Source organism: Colletotrichum graminicola, assembly GCF_000149035.1.
Source record: "Colletotrichum graminicola M1.001 genomic scaffold supercont1.40, whole genome shotgun sequence".
Lineage (NCBI taxonomy): Eukaryota > Fungi > Ascomycota > Sordariomycetes > Glomerellales > Glomerellaceae > Colletotrichum > Colletotrichum graminicola.
This window is the reverse complement of record NW_007361044.1, coordinates 134,062-155,829: the sequence shown is the minus strand read 5'-3', so window position 1 is coordinate 155,829 and position 21,768 is coordinate 134,062. Positions and strand designations below refer to the sequence as shown.

The 21,768-nt window shown below is 55.4% G+C and overlaps 7 protein-coding genes across 7 annotated transcripts; 3 read left to right on the top strand and 4 right to left on the bottom strand.

Moving 5' to 3' along the window:
• Window positions 1-2,908: 2,908 nt before the first annotated feature.
• Window positions 2,909-5,469, top strand: GLRG_08676 (heterokaryon incompatibility protein Het-C; the record flags this gene model as incomplete). Its single annotated transcript, XM_008099226.1, has 5 exons — window positions 2,909-3,025; window positions 3,096-3,123; window positions 3,184-3,344; window positions 3,417-4,669; window positions 4,725-5,469. The coding sequence occupies 5 exons, from the start codon at window positions 2,909-2,911 to the stop codon at window positions 5,467-5,469; spliced, it is 2,304 nt and encodes a 767-aa protein (XP_008097417.1).
• A 429-nt stretch (window positions 5,470-5,898) lies between these two features.
• GLRG_08675 (protein phosphatase 2C) lies at window positions 5,899-7,404 on the bottom strand (the record flags this gene model as incomplete). The annotated part of the gene is made up of 1 exon (XM_008099225.1): window positions 5,899-7,404. One exon carries the CDS (start codon window positions 7,402-7,404, stop codon window positions 5,899-5,901), a length of 1,506 nt encoding a protein of 501 aa, XP_008097416.1.
• Window positions 7,405-7,885: 481 nt separating this feature from the next.
• On the bottom strand, window positions 7,886-8,514 carry GLRG_08674 (uncharacterized protein; the record flags this gene model as incomplete). The annotated part of the gene is made up of 2 exons (XM_008099224.1): window positions 7,886-8,079; window positions 8,247-8,514. The coding sequence occupies 2 exons, from the start codon at window positions 8,512-8,514 to the stop codon at window positions 7,886-7,888; spliced, it is 462 nt and encodes a 153-aa protein (XP_008097415.1).
• Window positions 8,515-8,832: 318 nt separating this feature from the next.
• GLRG_08673 (uncharacterized protein) lies at window positions 8,833-10,299 on the top strand (the record flags this gene model as incomplete). The annotated part of the gene is made up of 2 exons (XM_008099223.1): window positions 8,833-9,655; window positions 9,707-10,299. The coding sequence occupies 2 exons, from the start codon at window positions 8,833-8,835 to the stop codon at window positions 10,297-10,299; spliced, it is 1,416 nt and encodes a 471-aa protein (XP_008097414.1).
• A 301-nt stretch (window positions 10,300-10,600) lies between these two features.
• GLRG_08672 (iron permease FTR1 family protein) lies at window positions 10,601-11,863 on the bottom strand (the record flags this gene model as incomplete). Its single annotated transcript, XM_008099222.1, has 4 exons — window positions 10,601-10,903; window positions 10,956-11,154; window positions 11,207-11,649; window positions 11,708-11,863. The coding sequence occupies 4 exons, from the start codon at window positions 11,861-11,863 to the stop codon at window positions 10,601-10,603; spliced, it is 1,101 nt and encodes a 366-aa protein (XP_008097413.1).
• A 1,840-nt stretch (window positions 11,864-13,703) lies between these two features.
• Window positions 13,704-15,831, top strand: GLRG_08671 (multicopper oxidase; the record flags this gene model as incomplete). Its single annotated transcript, XM_008099221.1, has 5 exons — window positions 13,704-14,045; window positions 14,100-14,594; window positions 14,655-15,231; window positions 15,300-15,525; window positions 15,612-15,831. 5 exons carry the CDS (start codon window positions 13,704-13,706, stop codon window positions 15,829-15,831), a joined length of 1,860 nt encoding a protein of 619 aa, XP_008097412.1.
• A 696-nt stretch (window positions 15,832-16,527) lies between these two features.
• On the bottom strand, window positions 16,528-17,613 carry GLRG_08670 (CDP-alcohol phosphatidyltransferase; the record flags this gene model as incomplete). The annotated part of the gene is made up of 3 exons (XM_008099220.1): window positions 16,528-16,920; window positions 16,977-17,353; window positions 17,415-17,613. 3 exons carry the CDS (start codon window positions 17,611-17,613, stop codon window positions 16,528-16,530), a joined length of 969 nt encoding a protein of 322 aa, XP_008097411.1.
• Window positions 17,614-21,768: the final 4,155 nt, after the last annotated feature.

The window sequence follows — 21,768 nt, the reverse complement described above, 5'->3', positions numbered from 1 at the left end:
CTCCTGTCATAGGCCGTACCTATACGCGACGAGATAGTCTAATCTCAAGGACAAAAAAATTACAGCACGGTGGCGTTACTTTGGCACATTATGGGACCTGGCGGAAGCTTGGACAGCCCATGTGTGGTTCCACTAGCCGACCACCCTCACCCGGTTTTTTTCTTCCCTCCTCCAGGGTTTACACTGTGAACACTGTGTGCTTTTTTGCAGGATGGCTATCCGTACAAACCCCGAGATTGCTTCTGCCTCAGCTCAGTGCAGTACTGTAGAACACTTCCTAGAACGGGCTATGAGCGACGGGATGGGCGCGAGACGGGGGTCATGGTGGGAGGGAGGTGTGGGAACCTCTTGAACGCAGACTGTGGGAGATGCGCTGCTGCTACATTACTACCTATTGCCTATTCGCAGGCATAGGCAGAGTTGGACACATCCACAAGGCGAAAATAACAAAGCTGCATGGCAGTTTGAGACGGAAGGGAAATGGGAGGCAGGGATAGAGACGCTACATGGATGCCCACCACCCGGTGGAAAGTCCGCAACAATCACCGAGCCAAAGCATCCCAGACCCAAGAGAATTACTGTGTACAGATATGTCAGGCAAATTCAAACGAGGCCGGCTGGCGACCCAGTTGGATCGTCTCCCGGCTGCGAGGTCTGTGCAGAGGGGTCCCTGGTCCCCATCGCTGGTGGGGTGATGAATACATTTTAGTGAGTTGGCTGTTTCTATCGCGTTGATAGACAACAGCGAACACTTATTGTTTCTCACCATCTATGTAACCGACTTCCCGTGGTCCGGAAACGAGGGGCTTGTCTTGGAACACTTTGGATAAGGTGGCGAGAGGGTGCTAGGCCATTCCCCATCTTAGTACTTTCTGGCAAATGGCTCGTGAACTCCCATTGACCCAAACACGGAAAAGAATGACTGGCAAAGTGGCATCTGCTGGCAGCAGCGGCGGTCTGTGACAGTGAGCATTGTTGGGGTCGAGTAAAGGGGGTGTGTCTTTGCACTGCAGATTTGCATGAACCATGTCAAACCAGCTTTGAGGTACGTACTCGCTCGAGTAAATTTAGGTACTTAGGTACTTGCACCTACGATTTATCTCGAGACGATCGACCCCGCGACGCGACGACCAGGGGACCAAGAGATGGTGGCTTTGCATAGTGTGGCTGATGAGCCGCGCATTGAATTCGTCCGTCTTTCGGAAACAGCGGAAAGTGCCTTTTTGATTGCTTAGTAGGGGCACATAATTAATGACACATGGAAGAAGAAGAAGAAGAAAAGAAAGAAAAGCATCGACTTGCAGAGGCTTTACTCAGCCGACCACCCAGGACCTATATCTAGGTATCACAGTATCACCTCATTCTTGCGCGCAGCTGTCAAACCGTAAAGTTAAGTCGCGCCCAGCTTTGGACATTCGAACAACAATGGATGAGGAAACGAACGCGGCGGCTCGACCAACCTTGCGGTATAAACATGTATGATCATCTCGTTGGACAGGCGATGATGCTGGGGACAGGCCTGAAGTTGGCCAGGGACGCATGGCCTTTGGATCAAGTACCGTGTACAGGATCGGATCGCTTTGGCCAACGGCGGGGCTCTGCTTATTCTCAAAAGAAAGCCTGGGCGCTTTCGGATGGAGGGGCATATTGGGTGCTCAGTGCTAAGAGGGGTTGCTTTGGGGGGGCATTCGCTAGGTGCTGTTGTGCTGAGCTCAGCGCATAGAGAGGAGGGGCAGGGGACCGGGCTGCTAGTTTAGGTGCCAATTGAAGGTTATTCAACTTTCCCTTCGCATCTGATGTCGCCAGGGCAAAGTACTCTCTACCTCCTTTGCCACCGAATGCTGTTTACAGATAGCTCGGGAAACTTTCCAGCTAGGTAGGTTCTGGTACGTTTGCAGCTTCCATTAACCAAACAGACAGCTCTACTGTCATGCCCTTTGTTCGAGCTTGCTTTGGGGCCAATCAACAGCCAACCCCACGTAGATGAGGGAGGTTAATCAGTCCCCCCCCCAGGCGACCCTGCCGGGCACATTCCAGAAATGGAACTGTCTCTATCCAACCTCTACTGGGATGGTCTGTCCTCCAGTGTATACTAGGTAGTATATCAAGACATGTAGATACAGCAATATGAAAGGTTTGCATGCTGGCGTACTATGTACGTATGTACTGTGTGTGTGCGCGCGTGCGTGGGCGCGCATCCCACAGCAGTTGTGCGTATGGCATATATGTGACGCAAGGCAACAGTCAAGAAATTATCCTGTTAACAGCCAAGCTGACGGCTCTCTAGGGTTTCCCTTGATAAGGCAGGAAAGTATTTCCCTGCCATCGGGCATGAGGGCGCAGAGGTGTCGTCAGCATGTGGAGGGGCAGCCGGCCAGTATTCCACGATAGCATGCTTGCCCCGCACATGCCTGACGTATTATCTAAGAATACTCTCAAGGCCCCAGGTTTGCGACCCAAGCCGCCAAAAGTCTTTGCGCGGCATGTCTTTGCCGTCCAAGTCCTACGTAAGGTGGATGTCAGGACACTACGGAGTATGTAGTTCCTAAGTTTGCACAAGCATCTAGGTCATCCAGCTCGTCCATTCCAGCTCTGGCTCCCTCTCTGCCTCTCACTCAACCCCCCAATCATCCTGCTTTGCCCTACCTTATCCTGCGCGCCTGGCACCACCCGAGGCAACTGCTTTTGAAGCTTAACTCGTCTTGCCGAACTTGAACCTTTCCGCTCACCTCAACGCACCTCACTCACCTTTTACCCCTCCAAGGCTGATTCTTGACCTCGTGGACCCAACCGTTCTGCGTGACCCCTCCATCGCCCCGAACCTCTGACGCAACAGTGCGACTGAACTTTATACGCAGTCTTTACCGATTTTTTGGACTCAACTTCCGAGCCTCCCTGACCCTGAACCATGGCGTCTTCCGGTCTCGGGAGAGGTTCCATCCTCCTTGCCTTCTGTCTACTCCTGGTGCTCCTACCAGGTCGCGCCGCCGCCTTTGGCGCCGGCAACATCCCCTCTATTGCTCAGGTAATTCGACACCACAAGGTCTTCGTTAGAAACCCACTTCGTTTTGCATACTAACGCATCGTGATGCCAGGTCGAGGGTCACAACTGGCGTCATGGAGGTGAGCGATCTGCTGTTTCCCCACTTACGCTCAACGGCTTGCTGACATGTTTACTCACAGATATCGAGGATATGCTCAAGACTATCGCCTTCTTGCACGGCAAAAAATGGACCTCCATGCTGGTGTCTCGTGTCTACTTTGGAAACTGGCTTCGCGACTACTCCCAGGCCGTCGATGTAGGCAGCTTGAAAGGAGTGAACGCCCCCACAATCAGAATTCTGGTCTGTATCATCCCCATGGCAAAAGCTGCTGCGTCGCGCTTGTCCTGACTCTTTATCTTATTATTCCAATAGATTTGGGTTCTGTCATTCATGGCCTTCGGCTACGCGACGGAAGAGTTCGAGGTAACTGAGGAGCGTCTGGGCGTCTACCGTCCAGAGGAACATATCGACAACCCCCTGGGTTACGCCGAGGGCATGGACGCGCGCAAGTTCGACCCTCGCCTTCGTGGTCCCGTTGACCCTATCGAAACCCAGATCGATCCCCGCACCGGCATGAAAAACTACATCGCCAACGAATCTGGTGGCTGGGCGACCAGCGCTGGCTACCTGCGCTTTAGCTTCGCCCGCAGCATCCACTTCGGCCGGGTCTACACAAGCGGATCACATGGCTCCGGAAAGGAGGCCGACCTTTGCGAGGCATTGCGTTGTCTCGGACAGGCACTTCACTGCATGGAGGACTTCAGCGCGCACAGCAACTACTGTGAGCTTGCTCTGCGAGAGCTGGGCTACCATGAGGTGTATCCCCACTGCGGTACTGCCACCGAGATTAACCTTAATGGCCGCCGGGTCTTCCCTCTTGTCACCGGGACCTTTGGCGCTGTTGATTTCCTGCACTCTGTTCTCGGCGAAGCTACGGACCACTTCACCCAGTCTGAGGTGGATGAAATGAATGTCGCCCTCAAGAATGCTGAAGGCATGACTTCGAACATGACTGGCGGCAGCACTGGGTCTCGTGGCTTTCTGGGACTTGGCTCCTCGAAGCCGAACGACTTCATTTCTCTTGTCAGCCAGCTCCCAGGCATTGGCGGCGACCTTGCTGGCCAGGCCCGCAATTTGCAAGCTCAATCGGCCGCTCAAGAGCAGCAGAACACCCACTCGGGCAGTGATCTTAGCCGTGGGGACCTCAGCCGCGATAGCGCAAACCAAGTCCCCGGCATGAGCACCAACTTCGACCCTGTCGAAACTGCCCGGAAGATTTACCCGATCCTGCAGTTCCGAGACAAAATCGTCAAGTCTATCAGCAACATGATCTCCAAGATCCCCGGCTTGGAAAAGCTCTTGGACCACATCAGTGAGACGCTCACTGCCTTCATTCTGGGGCTGCTGGCGCCGTTTGTCAGGCCCATCATCACGCAGGTCTCCAAGGTCCTCAAGGACGGTTCCTCAACTGTCATTGATGCCAGCTCCAACTCTCAGCTGGAGCCCTGGACAAATCCTAGCTGCGATAATCCTACACACTCCATGCTATCCAAGGATCACTTCACCAACATCCTGAATTCTTGCGCGGGCAGAGTTGCTGCTACCATTTTGCAATATGTTGTCCCGTAAGTCAGCAGACTGTGGTCTTTGCCTTTCAAGGCCAAGCTGACAATATTGTAGGCGTGTTCTTTACGCTTGGGAGAATCCCGGAGTACCTGTCGATGAAGTCGTCAATGACGTCCTCCGTGCTTTCCACCACCCGGCAGCCCGCGATGACAGAATCCAGATTCAAAAGGACATGTTCGAGACGGTCCGCAAGTGGGCAAACGAGAGTTCCCACAAGCACGAGCTGTCCCACTTGCTCTCGTCCGAGTCAGTCAAGGCTGGAAGGAACCATATTCTCACCGGCGGTGACGGAACGAAGAGTGTCGGAGGTCCGGGTCACACTCACTCCCATGGAGCCTTCGACAGCTTCGGTGAGCTGGGACATGGCAAGGTACAGGGTTCGCTATGGAACCAGATTCGCACGCGCGATCTGAGCTCCATGGAGGGCGATGACACGAAGCCCTTGTCGAGCTCTCCCCTTCCTCCGTCGCGACCAGATTACGGATACCACGAGAGCCAGGGAGGAAGCAGTCACCACTACTCGGCCTCCCAGTCATCCCAAGGTCAGGCCTCAAGCTACTACAGCCAGCCTGGACCACAAGGCCATGACCAACAGCCTCCTCCGCCCACCGGTCAGTGGGGTCCTCCGCAACCACCGCATGGTTACGGCGGCCCCGGCTACGGCGGTCCGCCTGGTTATGGTGGTCCTGGATACGGTGGGCACCCTCAACCCCAGTATCCCCCTCACCACCAGCAACCGCCTCCTCATCATCAGCAAGGCGGCTGGAACCAGTATCCGGGCCAGTACGGCGGCTACTAAACGAGTGCGGGATATCGAAATGAACAGTGCCAGCAGTTGGCGATCCGGGTCGAGGGATACGGGCTAGGAGTCCTTGGGGAAACACGGTTACGGGTCGGGTCGGCAAGAAAATATTCATTTGAATCCATTTGGACTCACGAGGCTAGAACGATTTTCTGCGTCAGTGCGTAGAAGAGTTGCACAAAACACGAACCGCATGGTTAATATCTGATTTGATGGTATTCCTTCGTAAATCACGTTTGTTTTTTGTTACTTGACCCAGTGAATATGATCCTTCCCACCGATGTGTTCACATTGACCGGAGCGTGCTTGAAGTCCCGCTTAGCTCCCAAAGAGACAGCAATTGAGGCGATGAATGGTCCTCTTCCCTCTACCTTCCTCCCTACCCATCCTTCGAGACCCACAGCCATGTATTACCCCGTCGCGGGGTTACTGCTTGCCTCGCCGGGGATCCAACGCCTCGGCCCTCCTCTTGTCGCGAATCTCCTTGGTCCCGAGACTACCGACGCCGCCCTCGGACCGGCGCTCCCAGCCACCCAGCCTGACGACCAGACACGTAGCGTTGTCTCCGTCGTGGGATACCTCGGTGGCGTAGTTGACCACGTCCTTGGCACCCTCCTCGGGCGTCCTGGCCTCCTTGATCACGTCGACAATCTCCTGGTCGCTGAGCGTGCCCGAGATGCCGTCGCTCATGAGAACCAGGAACGAATACTCGGCCGGGCCGATCTCGACGCGGGTGATTTCCGGCTCGGCCGACACGCCGATGCGCTTGCTCCGCATGTCACCGAACGCCCGGCTGTTAGCGAGTCCCGCGATTCGGTCTTCGCCGAAGCTGTCCGCCGATACCATGGATCCAGCCGGCGCGTACCGCCGAAGGCGGCGGCTTTCGGTGGGCGTGGTTGGATGGTGGTCCGAAGTAAGAGGCTGCGCAAGACCGGTGGTTGTTTGGCAGAGGAGGATGCGCGTGTCACCGACATGCGCAACTATCAAGGTCGATTGCGCGTTGGGATGCCAGAAGGGCGCCGGAGTGGGCGTCGAGATGAGCGCGATGGACGCCGTCGATCCACCTTTGAAGCGTGAAAGACCCCCGATGCCATGCCCGGATGGTGGTTTATGAGGCACCCCGAGGATTTCGTCGCTGTTTACAGGACGGTCGCCCGCGTGCGGATCGTCGGGGTCGGGCTTGCGAGCCTGGGCGGAAACGAAGTCCAAGTCTGCTCTCAGAAAGGCATACATGAGAACCGACTCCACCGTGACTTGAGGCTCGTCGCTGTTGCTCTCTTTCTTGTCTTCCGAGAGCTTGAAGTACTCGGGATTGAAACGCCTAAAGTACCCACCAACGGTCTGCCGGTACTCGTCCACCAGATCTCTCGTGAGCTTGACAGCCTTGGGGATGTCATCTACCCTCACCGAGACTGGGTCGACCCCTTTGAGAGGCTCCTTTCTCTTGGGATTTTTCAAAACGCCATGCTTGTCCTGCTCGGGCACCAGGATTTCATCCTTGACATCCTCTTCAGTTTTCATGAAGAGCTCTTCGGATCTTCCAGGATCTTCGTCTTTGCGACCAGTCTCTTGTTGGCCCGTCTTCAGGCTGCTCTGAAGTCCAAAGTCTGCGGAGGCTTGCTCGATGTAACCATGCAATTCGTCCCGCAGGAACTCGGCACACTGGGTCCCGCCATGGCCGTCAAAGATGCCAAAGTAGAAAACCTGAGGGTCGCCGAGTGCGCTGTCAGCGGATGTTGCCTCGTTGGAATTCTGAATCGGCCTTCTCTGAAGACTGATGGGAGCCCGCTTGGCAAAAGCTGGCATGCTGATGGTGCCAGCCTGATTTGTGTCCTCATTGTACGAGCGTTGGCCTCTCAACGAGGCAACTCCGAAATGATGCTTGGCTCTTTTGAGTGGGATTCGGACCACGGTGAGATCCCGACTGGGCATGTTCAGGCTGGCAGCGGCTGGCGAAGACCCGGGTGTCTGGGTGTGGGGGGTTGAGGCATCGCGGGGCAACTTGTGTCCAGGCCCAGCTGATGTCCGAGAATCCGGGTGTAACGAGGACGACGGAAGGTGGGTGACAAAGTAGTTGTGAAAGAATCGCCGGTTTCCGAGGAACGGCACTTCAATGTCGCCCAGCAAACATCGCCGCTGAATCTTGGCCCTTGGAAGCCAGCCCGCAGGCCGTCCGATTCCAGAACTCTCGGAGTAGTCTCGCCGCGATGCATGTATCGGAACCGTAAGAGAGGCAGGTTTGTCGTTGGGTTCTCGGGTGTGTGTGCTTAGGCACGGACGAATCGGCTGGACGGCTGGGGTTGCAAAGGCTCGGATGGTTCCATGGTGTTGCGCTACTTGTCGCGTTGAGCAGCGTGTGAAAGCCGGCATTGTTTTGGGGAATGACGAGGTTCGGACAGAGACGTCGGGAGCGTCACTGGCACTGCAGCAGCTCAGATAGGACGGCCTTCCTGCTGGCGAAAGCCATGGGCTTCAGCTCGTCAAGCTGAGGCGGCGGTAGCTTGTGAGGGGTCGAAGGTGTAATCTCGCGGCTGGTCCTCTTCAGGGGTGCGAAAGGAGAGGGGTCGTCAGCTATTGCGTCGACGACGTCGAGGCATTGGCATGAAGCTACCGCAATGCTGTTAGGTATCGTCGCGCCGGAGAAAGGTAATCGGCCGAGGGAATGGGCAGATGGATCGCAGTTAGCGCTGGACAGTGTTTGTATTTGCTTCTGGCCGATTGTTTGGATTCGACACAGTGGTAGGAGGAGGATTGAGTTCGGCCAAGGCACACACGGTTGGCCTCGGTTGGATCATGGATGGGCCCGGCGACGTAATGAGACGGACCTGCAAAGGAAGTACGGGAGGGATAGGTGCTGGTCATGGAGGTTTCTGCTCCGTACCCTGCCGCCAGCTGCTCGCCGTGGCCGTCTTTAGGGTCTTTAGGGGGAATTACCACATTTAGCTGCAGCCAATCCCGTAGGTCACCAGCCTTAGATTCAGGCAAAGCCGACGTATTATGTATATTATACTTTACACTAGTGGCGGGGCCGATACCTGCCATCCAACGACGGATTCGGGCTCACTTATCTAATCAGCTACCAAAGCAGGAACTGTGTCAAAACTGGCTTCTACGCACAAACACACACGGTACTGGACCCACTACCTTGGAATCAGGCAGAGGCAGATGCACCAGCACTGGGCTTTCGAGAGGCAAATGGCATGTTGGGCATTCACTTACATCAGTTACGACTTTTCATGGTCCAAGATTCTCGCCCTTAGTTTGCCCTCAACGCCGAGTGATGGAAAACTGTCTCTTCACCCTTCATGACACTCTTTGAGTTGCGGCAGAGACCCCAAACCCCTGCGGCGCTGTCTGACGATGGAAGACCCGGTGCTAGTTCAGGATGACACATCGGATCCGTCCTCGGACCAGGCTTTCCCCGTCGTGCTCATAAGCGACGACGGAGATGTCGTTCTTGACGTTACATTCGAGACGTCCAGAGAGACCATAGCCGCCGCTCGGAAGACTTGGCAGGCTGCCAGCAAGAAAATCGGTGCCCCCTGCATCCCCCAGCCTAACCTGTGCCCGGTCATCAGAGTCGCCTATCGCGTCAAGCTCTCCGCTCTGAAGAGGCATTCCCGGTACTTTGATAACCTCCTCGGAAACAAGCAGTTCTCCGAGGCGAGTAACATCGAGGAGACGCTTGCCCGCCTGGCTGCCGAGAGGCTCAAGCTCGCTGAAGTGGACCCTCGGGAACTGCCCTGGATCACCATCGTTGATGATGACGAAGCCACGAGGTCCATCGGTCGGGAGAAGGTCTTTGAGGATTTGATGAGGATCATGCACGGGAAGCTGATACAATCTACGACTGTCAATATGCTCCATGTGACAACCCTGGCCATCTTGGCCGATCGCTTCGATTGTCGGTCCTTGGTCTCAAGATACCTGAGTATCGAACTCAAGTTCAAGTGGCCCCTGACGAGTGCTAAAACAGCGCGAGCAGGGGCACAGAGGAAAACCTGGGACGTCGAGAATATACTCAGACAGAAGATTCTAGTCGCCTGGTTGTTGGAGCAGCCGCCCAGGCTCCATAACTACACACGAGAGCTGATTCTTCGTGGCTCTGTCCGCTGGAGTGCCTTGTCCGCCGACGAGTTCTCACGCACTGAGCTGTGGTGGCACCTGCCGGACGGCTTGGAGCGTGAGTGACTGAGCCTTCACTGAACCCCGAATATGTGCTGACCGCAACTAGGAGAACTACAGCACCGCCGAGAGTGTGTGTTGAATACCATCGCCTCAGTCCATCGCCACTTCATAGCCTTGTATTCCTCCCGCGAGAGGCAATGTAAACTTGGGTACGACTCAAGCTCCGCCTGTGACTCGTTCCAACTGGGCCAGATGCTCAAGTTCTTCACGAGCAAAGAGCTGATGGGTGTCGTCGACTTCGGGCCAAGCTCGTATGACAACATCCCAGACTCTTCAGTCATTGACGTTGAGGAAATCTTGGCCATGTTGAAGCAGGTGCCGGGCTATCAGATCGACAAGAATCACACCAACTGTGGCATTCGAACACGTCTTGAACCCATAGTGGAATACATAAGATCTATGATGTCGTCGACCGTCCTTTCAATATCCCAGGTTGATTGGAAGAACAACCGAGCGTCGGCCTCCTGGGTACCCGATGCCGACGGAGTTATGAGCTTGGACAACGAGGAGAATAAGTTTGAATTCACTAGAGGCCTAGCGAGCGATCAGCGTCTTCGGTATGAGGGCAACATGTATGCCGACAAGATGGCACGGAGGCTATTCACTGCTGACAAGTGGGATTGGACGCCCGAATATTGATAGAGTTTTATGGCACCATCACTTGGATAACGGTATTCTCAAAGCTCCTCGGCTAGTATTGACGCCCCAGTGTATGTCGAGAATACTGAAATAATACGTCGCAGGCCGGAGAGCCCCGCTTTGTATTGGCAGAAACCCTATGTCATAAACACATCGCCTGCTACACTATACTTCTACGACAATTCGCAGCCTACTTGCCTTCACTGAATGGCTTCTACTGGTTTTCCCAAACTATCCATTCACCCTGCATGTGGCAATATTGGGGGGGCATGAATGGGCGCTTTGCTTAGGCCCTCCTCCTTTAAGAGGTAGTGATGGTCTTTGTAGTGGCTGTATCATTGCCCTTCTCGGACGTTCCGGACTGTTCCTCGCTCCCGCTGAGGTCGTCAGAAACACGTCTGTCGCCATTTTCAAAGGGTTTGGGCTTCGTCAGCGGCCAACGTCCCTTGGTCTCGCGGAATCTCATGAGAACGAAACATGCGATGACAAAGATCCAGTACACATTATAGGCGATGACGGACCCATACGTCGCGGAGTTCGTCCAACCGAAGACGGCGTTGAAGATGCCCCAACCGCCACCGCCGTTCAGCTCGGGGCTACAGCACTTGCAGCAAATCAGTACATGAGCACACGGTAATTCAAGTCTGGAGACTCACGTTGACGTGCCAGACGCTCTTGTCGATGTCGTATGAACCTGGGCCGTTCCCAAGCTCCGCAGCGTCACCGCCGACGACGTTGTTCCACTCCTGCTGCTCCAAATCCCAGACTGCTCTGGAAAAGAGGCCGGCTGCGACAAGGTACAGAAGGCAAGTAGATACGACGAGGAAGACTTGTAGCTTGGCTGTAGACCCACCCCTTTATGAGGATCAGCAGGGCAATCGCATGTCGCTGGACGCAGGGCACTTACTTATACAAGACATAGCCGACCAGGGCGCCCACCGCCAACCCGACCACTGCCGGGAGCGGCACGGCAGCGGCAGGGGCGGAAAAGGAAACACCAGCGACGAAAACGATGGCCTCGATACCTTCCCGGAGAACGGTGATGAAAGGAAGGAAAAACATGGCATACTTCTCGGCGAAGTGCTTGAACCACCCCCGGTTGGGACCGGTCTTGATGGGGGTTTCCATGGCCTTTGCGAGCTTGACTCGCCACTTCTCCTGCATCTTGCCGATGCGGAGCAGGGCGGCCCCCATGATTGTGATGATGATGGCGGCAACAAGTGAGAAGGCGCCCTCGTAATAAAGTTCATTGGCGTCCCAGCTGTTACGACCGAGCTTGTAGAAGACGCCGATGACGGCGCCCGCTGTGACCAGGCATATCAGGAAGCCGATGCCCGTGCCGAGCCAGACCTGCGGCAGGCGCATCAGCAACAAATCCCGGTGCGAGGATGAGGTGAGGGCTCGTTACCTGTTTACGCAAGGACTTGTACACGGCCAAATCTCTGTTTGGCCCGTCGAGGGTCTGCTTGAGGAAAGCGAGCAGGACCGAGACGATGATGACAGTCTCCAGAGACTCTCTAAAGACCACGAGGAACACCGGTACGGAGAAGACGTCGACGGCCATTGCGGAGTGAGGGAAGAGGACGAGTGAAAGGCGATGAGCGTCGCGGTTCGAGGAAAAAGACAAAGAGGAGCAAGCAAGTGGGAAATTTTTTGATCACTTCGGATGGGGAGAACCGCTTGATCTGATAAATTCAATCAGATAATCCTGAGGCCAGGGTGTATGTCTAGCTCGGTACAGAGACGGCGGTCCCGATGGTGGAACGCTAGCGGTCCAGAACAAATCAGGGAGAGCGGGCATCTCTTGATTATCAGCAGACCATGTCAAGAGGTAACACAGGAGCGAGTAGCGGCCGAGATGGGAAAGATGACGCGAGGACGGGAGGGGTATAACTGGTGCAAGTTCAAGGGATGCCCAATGAGACCGCGGTCGACTAGAAAGGCTCAAGGTTTTATTTGACCGAGCCATGTCTTCACGACAAGCTTTTCTCAAAAACACATAGCATGATGTTAATTGGGGCCGGTTACTGTAGCTCGCTTCGTGTTGAGCTGGCCCGCATGCATGGGAGATGCTAGTTTACATTCCTAGGCCAGCCGCCAGCTTGACCTGCCTACCTAGTGCGGACCAATGGGGTCTCGGGGCGACACAAGGGCACGGGCTCGGCATTTCGACGTTGAATATGCTGCTTGTCCCGTCGAGAGAGAGGTCCGTGGTCTCTGACACTTGAACATGAGATGACATAGTCAGCCGCGGGAATAGCCACCGGAGCTGGGGCCTGCCGTTTGCGATGGAGTGTTGACCGAAGCCTGTAGATGGGCAAAGGACGATCCTCATTCGCCGTTGGCGCAGCTCTTGAAGGTTTAGCTCGTTATCGACGAGTAAGCCTCCGGCGGTTTTCAGTTCTGAACATGTCTGGCTCAGGTGCCATTAGACCTGTGCGGGTCCAATCATGCCATCGAACCACTTTGTACAACTTTTTGGGACTATTACTCATAACACCATCGCCTAATTACTTCTCGGCGAATGACAGAGTCCCCTCGATGGTACTGCGATCGCCGCTGAACCATCTCGTGATAGTGAGTTGAGGAATTTGGAAGCAATTTGTACAAGGAACCAAACATCGTCTTCTCTTGGTTCCCAGGACTCTGGGAACATGGCAGATGTCGACCATACACACACTGGAAATCTCTACAGACAGAGGTCGATCCTAAAATCGTATGTTTCGGCTCTGTCATGTCAGTCAGCTCGTTCGGCGATCATAGGCGGCATAAATCCAAAAAAACAAACATCTCAGAACAGGGGGCTACTGTGTAGGCGAGACCCAGGTTGCACTACCGCGGAGAGACAAGCTTTTTCCTGAGTGGAGCGGGACCCCAGTAGGTATCACCAATGCCGACAACCTGGCGAGCCAATGGGTCTGCCACACTACCTGACTGTTGTTTGTCTCTAGGCATTCTGTTCCGAGGTGGGAGGACTAGGTAACATGACGGGCGCGCGAGAGGGAGGGCGCTAGTGGCAGCACGCGGTCTGACTTGATTGCATCTGATATGATGATTTGCCTTGCACTAACCCAATCCACCCACCATCACCTCCTCCGGCTCTAGGATCTGGAACGAGTGGCGTGTCGGGCCCATGAGATCAGATTGATAAGATGCATTTGGAAAGGGAGGGGGGGATACCCTGGCGATCATGCCCCCCTCGCTAGAAGTTGCCGTTTGATCAAGTCAACCAACGGTAGTGAGTAGGGAGATGTTCATTTTTTCTCGACTGTAGTCACCGCTGGGACACTTCTCGTCTCGTGGGACAATATCCGACAGGATACACAAAGACGTGACCGTGCCGTCCTTCCAGATACCCTTCATCCTCTGGCCGTCTTCTCGAATTCCCCAGGGACCGCGCAACGATGACAGGCACTACAGTCTTCTTGACTCTTGTCTCCGCTCTTGCGGGGACCGCGTGTGCGGCCACAGTCTCTCACGACTTCAATATCGGCTGGGTAACGGCAAACCCAGACGGCGCCTTCGACCGCCCAACAATCGGCATCAATGGCCAGTGGCCAATTCCTCGCATCGATGTGAACGTCGGGGACACCGTCCTCATCAACGTTCACAATGGTCTGGGGAACCAGTCGACATCCCTTCACTTCCACGGCTTGTTCATGAACGGCTCGACTCACATGGACGGGCCGGCCCAAGTCAGCCAGTGCGCCATCCCGCCGGGCTCGTCATTCACGTACAACTTCACCGTGAGCTGCACCCCGGCAGAAACAGTGACGCAAAGCTTCTCTGACATTGTATAGATCAACCAGCCGGGCACGTACTGGTACCACTCCCACACCAAAAGCCAGTATCCAGACGGCCTCAGGGCGCCTCTTATCGTTCACGACCCCAAGTCCCCGTTCATTGGCAAGTACGACGAAGAAGTCGTCGTGTCACTGTCCGACTGGTACCACAACCAGATGGCCGACCTCATCCCTGGCTTCATGAGCAAGGGCAACCCCACCGGCGCCGAGCCCGTTCCGCAGGCCGCCCTCATGAACGACACGCAGAACCTCACGGTGGCCGTCCAGCCCGGTAAGACGTACCTCTTCCGCTTGGTCAACATGGCCGCCTTCGCCGGCCAGTACGTCTGGATCGAGGGTCACAACATCTCCATCGTGGAGGTGGATGGCGTCTACACGGAGCCGGCGGAAGCGAGCATGATTTACGTATCCGCCGCCCAGAGGTATAGCTTCCTGGTCAAGACCCGGAACGATACCACGTCCAACTTTGCCATTGTCGGCAGCATGGACACCGTAAGCTGCACCCGAGCAAAAAAAACCCTCAGTGCTCTGCCACCGAACTGACGAGAGCAGTCTCTCTTCGACACGATCCCCGCAGGCCTCAACTACAACGTCACGGGCTGGCTCGTCTACGACACCTCGAAGCCTCTCAGCCCGCCAGCGACAGTCGACACCTTCGCCCCCTTCGACGACATGACCCTGACTCCCCACGACAGGCAGCCTCTCCTTCCAGAGCCCTCGAGGACCGTTGAGCTGGACGTCATCATGGACAACCTCGGCGACGGCGCCAACTACGCCTTCTTCAACAACATCACCTACAAGGCTCCCAAGGTTCCGACCCTCTACACCGCCCTCTCCGCCGGCAGCGCCGCCACGAACCCCGAGGTCTACGGCACCTACACGCACAGCTTCGTCCTCGAGCGCGGCGATGTCGTCCAGGTCGTCGTCAACAACCTCGACTCGGGCCGCCACCCCTTCCATCTGCACGGCCACGAGTTCCAAGCCTTGTACCGCGCGCCCGAGGGGGGCGGCACCTTCGCCAGCGCCAACGTCACCGAGGCGGGCTTCCCCGCCATGCCCATGCGTCGCGATACGCTTGTCGTGTGGCCGAATGGAAACATTGTTCTTCGCTTCCGGGCGAATAACCCTGGTGAGTTCTGCCCCCCACCCACCCCGTCCCTCTCTTCCGGAAACTCGAGGCCAACACTCGGAATCTAGGCGTCTGGCTTTTCCACTGCCACATAGAGTGGCATGTGACATCAGGCCTGCTGGCCACCTTCGTCGAGGCGCCCCTGGACCTCCAAAAGACCCTGTCCATCCCCCAGAACCACCTTGACGTCTGCGCGGCAGCCAACGTCCCGACCGCCGGCAACGCCGCAGGAAACACCAAGGACTTCCTGGACCTGAGCGGGCAGAACACGCCCCCCGCTCGGCTTCCCGATGGGTACGTCGCCCCCAGACTAACTAGCCCCAAGACGCTCCTCCGACGCTCTTCTTTTGGTAAACGTAGGCTGACACGCGAGCAACTAGCTTCACCGCTCGAGGAATCGTGGCCCTCGTCTTCAGCTGCATAACGGGCATCCTCGGTGTCCTGGTCGTGGGATGGTACGGCCTGGCCAAGACAGAGAACGGCCCTTCTCGGGTTGGGTACGCCGGCTCGGCGTCGGTGGCGCAGACCGGCGACGGCCAGAAGGAAGAAACCGTCATGGTCGGCGCCGCGTCCGGCGGAGCGGGAGCCGGTCGAACTTGACGGACGTCATTTACCCAACGTTCGAGAAGGTGGAACCTAGGAAGCCACGTGCAGTCAAACGTGGTTTAAACCAGTGTGCTTCGGCTCCAGACGAAAAGCCTGTCGGCTTGGGGGTTTTTGAGTCACCAGACGATGTTTAGCACAGACGCAGGGCGACGCCCCGTCGGACTGGTCAGCAACTCGATCCCGCCACCCAGCCCGACGTCTTGAATATATGAATCATAAATTAGTCTAATTTGTGAAATAAATCGAGTTGATAAATCGACACAACTCCCGACTCCTGATTATGACACTCGGCCGATCATTTCCTTCCCCCGTAGCTGGCCTCAGCTATCCTGGCCGGGCAAGTGCCAATACCCATTATATCTAGAGTCCTCTCGAGTCCTCCGGGTACAAGAAAGAAAAATTGCTCCTCCAGTCTCGCCATCCTGGGTACTTCCGCAGCAGTAATGTGCCTGCTTGGAGTCATACGTGTACTGGACCTTTCTCCTCGTGTGGTCTTTTACACATCTTCCCTGCCCACGGCAACAGGCACCACAATCGCCGGCTTGACGCTGTTGCCAGGTCGTCCGGCCTCCTAACTCGCACCGCTGCGTTGCACATTACGTCTCGTCCAAGGAAAATCATGGGCGACAGACGTGGTACGCTGCGGTCACCTATGCATGCGCTCGCATCTAACACTGTTTACTGGTGATTCTAGGTGCTCTTGGTCTTCTTTCTAGGCAAGCCCTTCGCCCGTCTCGCGGCAACATCGCCCTCGGCCAGCCACTTGCTCGCGTTGACAAGCTGGATGACGTTGATGCCCTGCTTGATCAACATGACAGGGCAGCTGATGGAGGCAAGGATCCACGGCCAAGTCGAGTCCATCTTGTTTGCCCGAGCAAGCTCAAGGGCGGCAGCGCTATAGGGGTTCGGGAAAATTTGGCTCAGCAGCGATGTGTTGACTTGCGCGCCCGCCTGGATCTGCATGGCTTCCTTGTTGGACACGGAGCTCAGCAGAGACGGCGACAGCAGCGGGGACGAGAAGCTCAGCAGGTAAAGGGCGATAAAGAAGAGCTCGTTCAGGGCGCAGAAGACAAAGAGGACGGTCTGGGAAATATTGTCAGCAACCGTGTCGCGGGAGGGCATTCTGTAGCGAAGCGAACCTTGTTGGTGTAGTACAAGTGGAGGATCTTGCTGCGGCTCTCGTCGATGTTCTTGTGGCTGCTGTCAGAGCCCGCCATAGAGAGGGTGGCGTACATGTGGATGTAGTGACTGGAGAAGTCAAGCGAGAGAAGCATCTGAAAAACGATGGTCCAACGAGGGAATGCGCAGGACAAGAAAACCAGCAAGCACGAAGTTGTACACCTATCCGTAACCATGTCCAGCACGGCGCCAAAACGAGTGGATTGCTCAAATGCGCGCGCAGCGTATCCGTCAAGAGCATCCAAAAGGCACGACACGCTGTATAACAGAGAGCAGGTGCGCGGATGGAGGGGCATGTAGTAGAGGGAGGCGATGGCAAGAACGATGCGGAAGTAGCCTGTGATGACATGCTAGTTAGCGGCGTGTTGGGAATCTCTGGGCCCGGCAGGCAAACGTACCGATGATGTTGGGCCAGAACAGAAAGATATTCTCCTTTGGGCCGTGTTCCGAAGCTTCCGCTACAGTAGCTTCGTTGCCGTTTCCGTTCATTGCGACTTGTCGGACAGGTTCATCGCCAGCGGCCGCTCGGTCGGGCAGCTCGCCAGCAGCGGCCTGGGCAGCCTGAGCGGCCTGGCGCCTCGTCTGTCGTACCGACATGGTGATGGGATGTGTAGACGACGGAGCTCGGCAGATGGATGACGTTGAAGTGTCAGGTATGGGGCGCGAAGAGCTTTTAAAGCGTGGGCGAGGCGACCAAGGCAGCCGTTGTCGCAGTGGAGGTTGCACGGATGATCGATAAGTGGCTCCTCTAGTGATAGTATCCGTTTCCGAAAGCGAGGGATGAAGATTGGAAGAGGATAGTCAGCTTCTAGCAGATGGTTTATCGGTGACGAGGGCCGTTCTGGCGCAAAGAACTGCAAATAGATTGAGGCACAGGCGACGCGCGTTGGATGACTTGGTAGATGGTGCCTAACAAAGAAGTGCGAGCAGCAGCAGTTGATACAGAGAGAGGATGCCAGTGCTGATGTGGGATCGGACGGGACGGAAGTGGTCGGTTGAAAATGTTGGAGTACCTCCCTAGCCTACCTAGGTAGGTAAGTAGATAACTTGGTTTAACGGGAGGGATGTTGTACCTATGTACGTACTTAGGCGTTATAGTGCAGGTAGATTGCTTGGCTTTTCTGCCTTTCGTAATGACTTGTAAGGTGTCTTGTTCTCTTCGGTTCTGCGAGGGCACAAAGGGACCGCGATAGGTACATACCTAGTACATACCGAACAGTCGTGCCCTGCCCGATTCTTTGTAGTACCCGCAGCACTTCGCTAGCTATTCGGCCATTCTTACGTATCTCATCTGAGGTCCGGATCTGCAGTGGGTACACGCTCTTTCGAAATCAACCTTTTACTGGACTTTTGACAGGGGATAGGCGGCGCTGAGCTCTTGATGCCAGCTTCGACCTACCTACCTACCTACCTACCTACCTAGACAAGGCAGGGCCCAGGAAGCGGGTTGTTGGACACCTAAGCAATGATAAGGGGGACAAAAGAGATAAGACACCTCTGCGCCTTGCACATGAAGCGTGCGTTGCATCGCCCGTGACAGTGGCACCTCTCACGTCTGGCGTCGTCACGACGGCATACTAAGGTCTGTAGACGCCAATGGCTCTCTTATATTATGCTCGTCCCTACGCTCCTCCGCCCATGCCTATCCGATATCAACGGCATAGTACAGGACGAACTCGAGACCACCATTACCTCGGACGTTATCCACGGGCGTACACAGCGCTTCCGCACGCCGATACGAAGGGGAAACTAGGCATGTCTTAAAATGCCTATCTCAGCATGTTGCGTTTGTACGCTCGAGATAGCCTGTTCCCTGACTAGTCAATATGGTGGCTCCAACTTATCTCGAGGACCTTCTCGTCTTGCGATAAGCAGACAGACCGCCAACACCCCGCCTTCGCACCTCCTGAACGGTACCCCGCACTCGATTCTGTCCATCGCTGATGCTCGACAAATGCTCGATCAAACTCCCCAGCAGCATACACGGACGCGCTGCGCGCACGCATCGCTAAAACTACGCTCGAGCTGATGGACGTATATTTTATTGAGGACCGGCATTTTGTTTGCGCACGAGACTGGTGCGCTTGCTCCTAGTCCCGCTGTTCTCTGTGTCGGAAGGGAAGTTGGCCGCGAGATGACGCTATCACGCGAGCCCTTGTGGCTGGCCGTCAATGTAGGTCTTGAGAACTCTTGCCAGTTAGAGTGGCACGGGCCCACATACCCGACTCGTCCTCCCGGAGATAGGTAGGTAGGTAGGCAGGTGGGATGGTCCAACGAGACAGTCACAGGTATAATAGTCAATGTTAATATCATATCAGTGCCTATTCGAGCCATATGGAAAGGTGCTCTTGGCGTCTGGAGTTGAGATCACACTTTGATTTTCAGTTGCGAACTCGGTCAATACTAATAGATAGAATTGTACAAACAAGCTGTCACGTAGGGTTGGTTAAGGTAGAAGTCAGGGTAGAGGTTATGATTAGGGAGAGGACTAGGGTTAGATGGATATATTTGGATTCATGTGTTTGCGAGTGATTAGCCAGAGCTGGCGGCGGGATATACTCACCGCACTAATAGGGCTCCATCATGGTGCGTTTCTCTACCGAACCCTCTCGTAAGGGGTATCAAGCATCATCTTCATACTGTGTTTTCCCCACTGTGTTTCTGTACTTATTGCTTACCTGAACGACCCGACGAGGGACCGCCCCGGCTACCTATCCCAGACAAACTTCTGAAGACACGGCTGTCGATGTTGATTCCGCTTGGGGTGGGTCATGGGCCATGGGCTCACCTAGACTTCACAAAGCCCAGGAACCAACAACAGTCTAATGCAAGTAACCTTGGGCTAGTGTCTTGACTACCTATGGCTCTGGTACACACCTCTCAGCCCTTCAGTTCATGATTGCCTTCGCCAGCACTTGGTAACAGAAGCCCGAACGTGTCGCTTCCTCGGGTGTGACTAGCGTCGCTTATCGGATCTCATAGACAACCACGATGCTGCTTCGACCACGACCGATGCTCAGGTTGGTCTACACAGTAAGACTATCCTGGGGATGGCTTGGGAGACCTCGGCTTGTCTCACGACCCCTTTGGCAATCCTACGCTACTGTCGGTGGAAGCCGTTGGAAAGGAAACGAGGCCAGGGCCTGACAAAGGGTAGCATGGCTGCGGGGGCCAGCAAGCACACACCGTTCTTTAGTTCATCGGGCGTCCCGTCACTTCCGCGCAAAACGGCACGAGGCCGCCATACTTGGCGGAACTAAGACCCAGGGACATGGTACGATATTTCCCAACCGCTCCGAATTGATAGGCCAACAGAGTCATGGATTGCTTGACGTCTACTACGTATAGCATCCGGCCCGCAGCCCTCGGAGGCAGCGGTCACGCCGCGCGCGACACATTGATTCCGCATGCGGCGTTGAGTCTTCACGGCTACGGTCAAGCCCAGGAACGGAGCCAGTTGCCCAGTTTACTACTATGGATCACGGCAGCTGATTTGGCTGGCCCCTGTCTCCCAACCTCGAGTCGTCACCAATGGAGGCGGCAAAATCTTTCATATACAGCTTCTTGGCGTAAGGGCTGGACCACCCCTCCGCCCTCTGCGATGAGCCGAATATGCGATTCGTCATGTCCCTTAGCAACACAAAGAAAGACGCGTAGGTCCGGAGTCGGTGCACTCGCTCCGCTCTGCCAGCGTTCCAACGGCAATTGCACACCAAGATCACACGTCACATTATTGCAGGGGTCTCGTGGGCGGGAGGGAAAAATAAAAAATACTTTTGCTGGGCGTCTGGTATGGTTCCAGAACGTGCAGAAGGGTGGGTTTAGTCTATCTCATCTGGTTGCCCAGGCCCCTTCTGCCTTTGAAGATCGGCTCAGGCATTCTGCATTCTACCGTCAACCAGGGATGGAAGCCGTGACTCGAGCCTTACTGGTTTACTTCCCCATGGTTTGCTTCGGGTTGGGATCTGTTGCCCGGCTGCCTCTCGACTGGCCCCAAGGTTACCGTGAAGCAATTTGAGCCGAGGTTAGTTGTCAGTTGAATCATACACTTAACTACCTTCCTGGCGCGCGCGCGCGCTATATAGAGAGTTAGAGAGAGAGAAGGAGTGCGCCGCCTGCCTGGAAGAAGTCAGTCTCTTAGTTTGGCACTGGTGCCGGCATGGGCTGGTGTTCTCTTCGCCGGGATGCTACATTGAAGGTCGGCGGCATGCATCCTATTCGTACACTACTATTGAGGTCAGACCACACACCAGTAAAAAGTACCTATTGTGGTCCGACCAGGGTGCTTTACCTAGATCGAATTGAAAAGTGCCGGGATCGTCCACCTTGGCCCCTGGCTAACCCGACCCGGATTACGTAGTATCAAATGCCCCCCCCCCCTCGACAGGAAAGCCGGTGACTGGGCCGACAATTTTGTGTACCAGGATTTCATCCACAATTGAAGAATTGAGCAATGTCAGGAGAAGCAAGAGAATGAACTGCGGTGTGGGAACGAGAGGAAAGGGGATCGAGAAGGGGAGAATGTTAATACAGCATCTCTCTGACGCACAATCATTAAGCTATTTCTAAGTCAAAGAGACAATATCTCCCCCTCCTTCTCTCGGGGGGCTCTCCTGTCTCTTTCCCCTTGAACCGTGCGTCGTGCTCATCGTCAATAAGCCTCTCTCTCTTTACAACCAACAGAGGTTTGGATCCATGCACAAAACTTGTTGGTTTCTCCTGTTCTTTTGCCCCCAAACAGGCCCCCCCTCC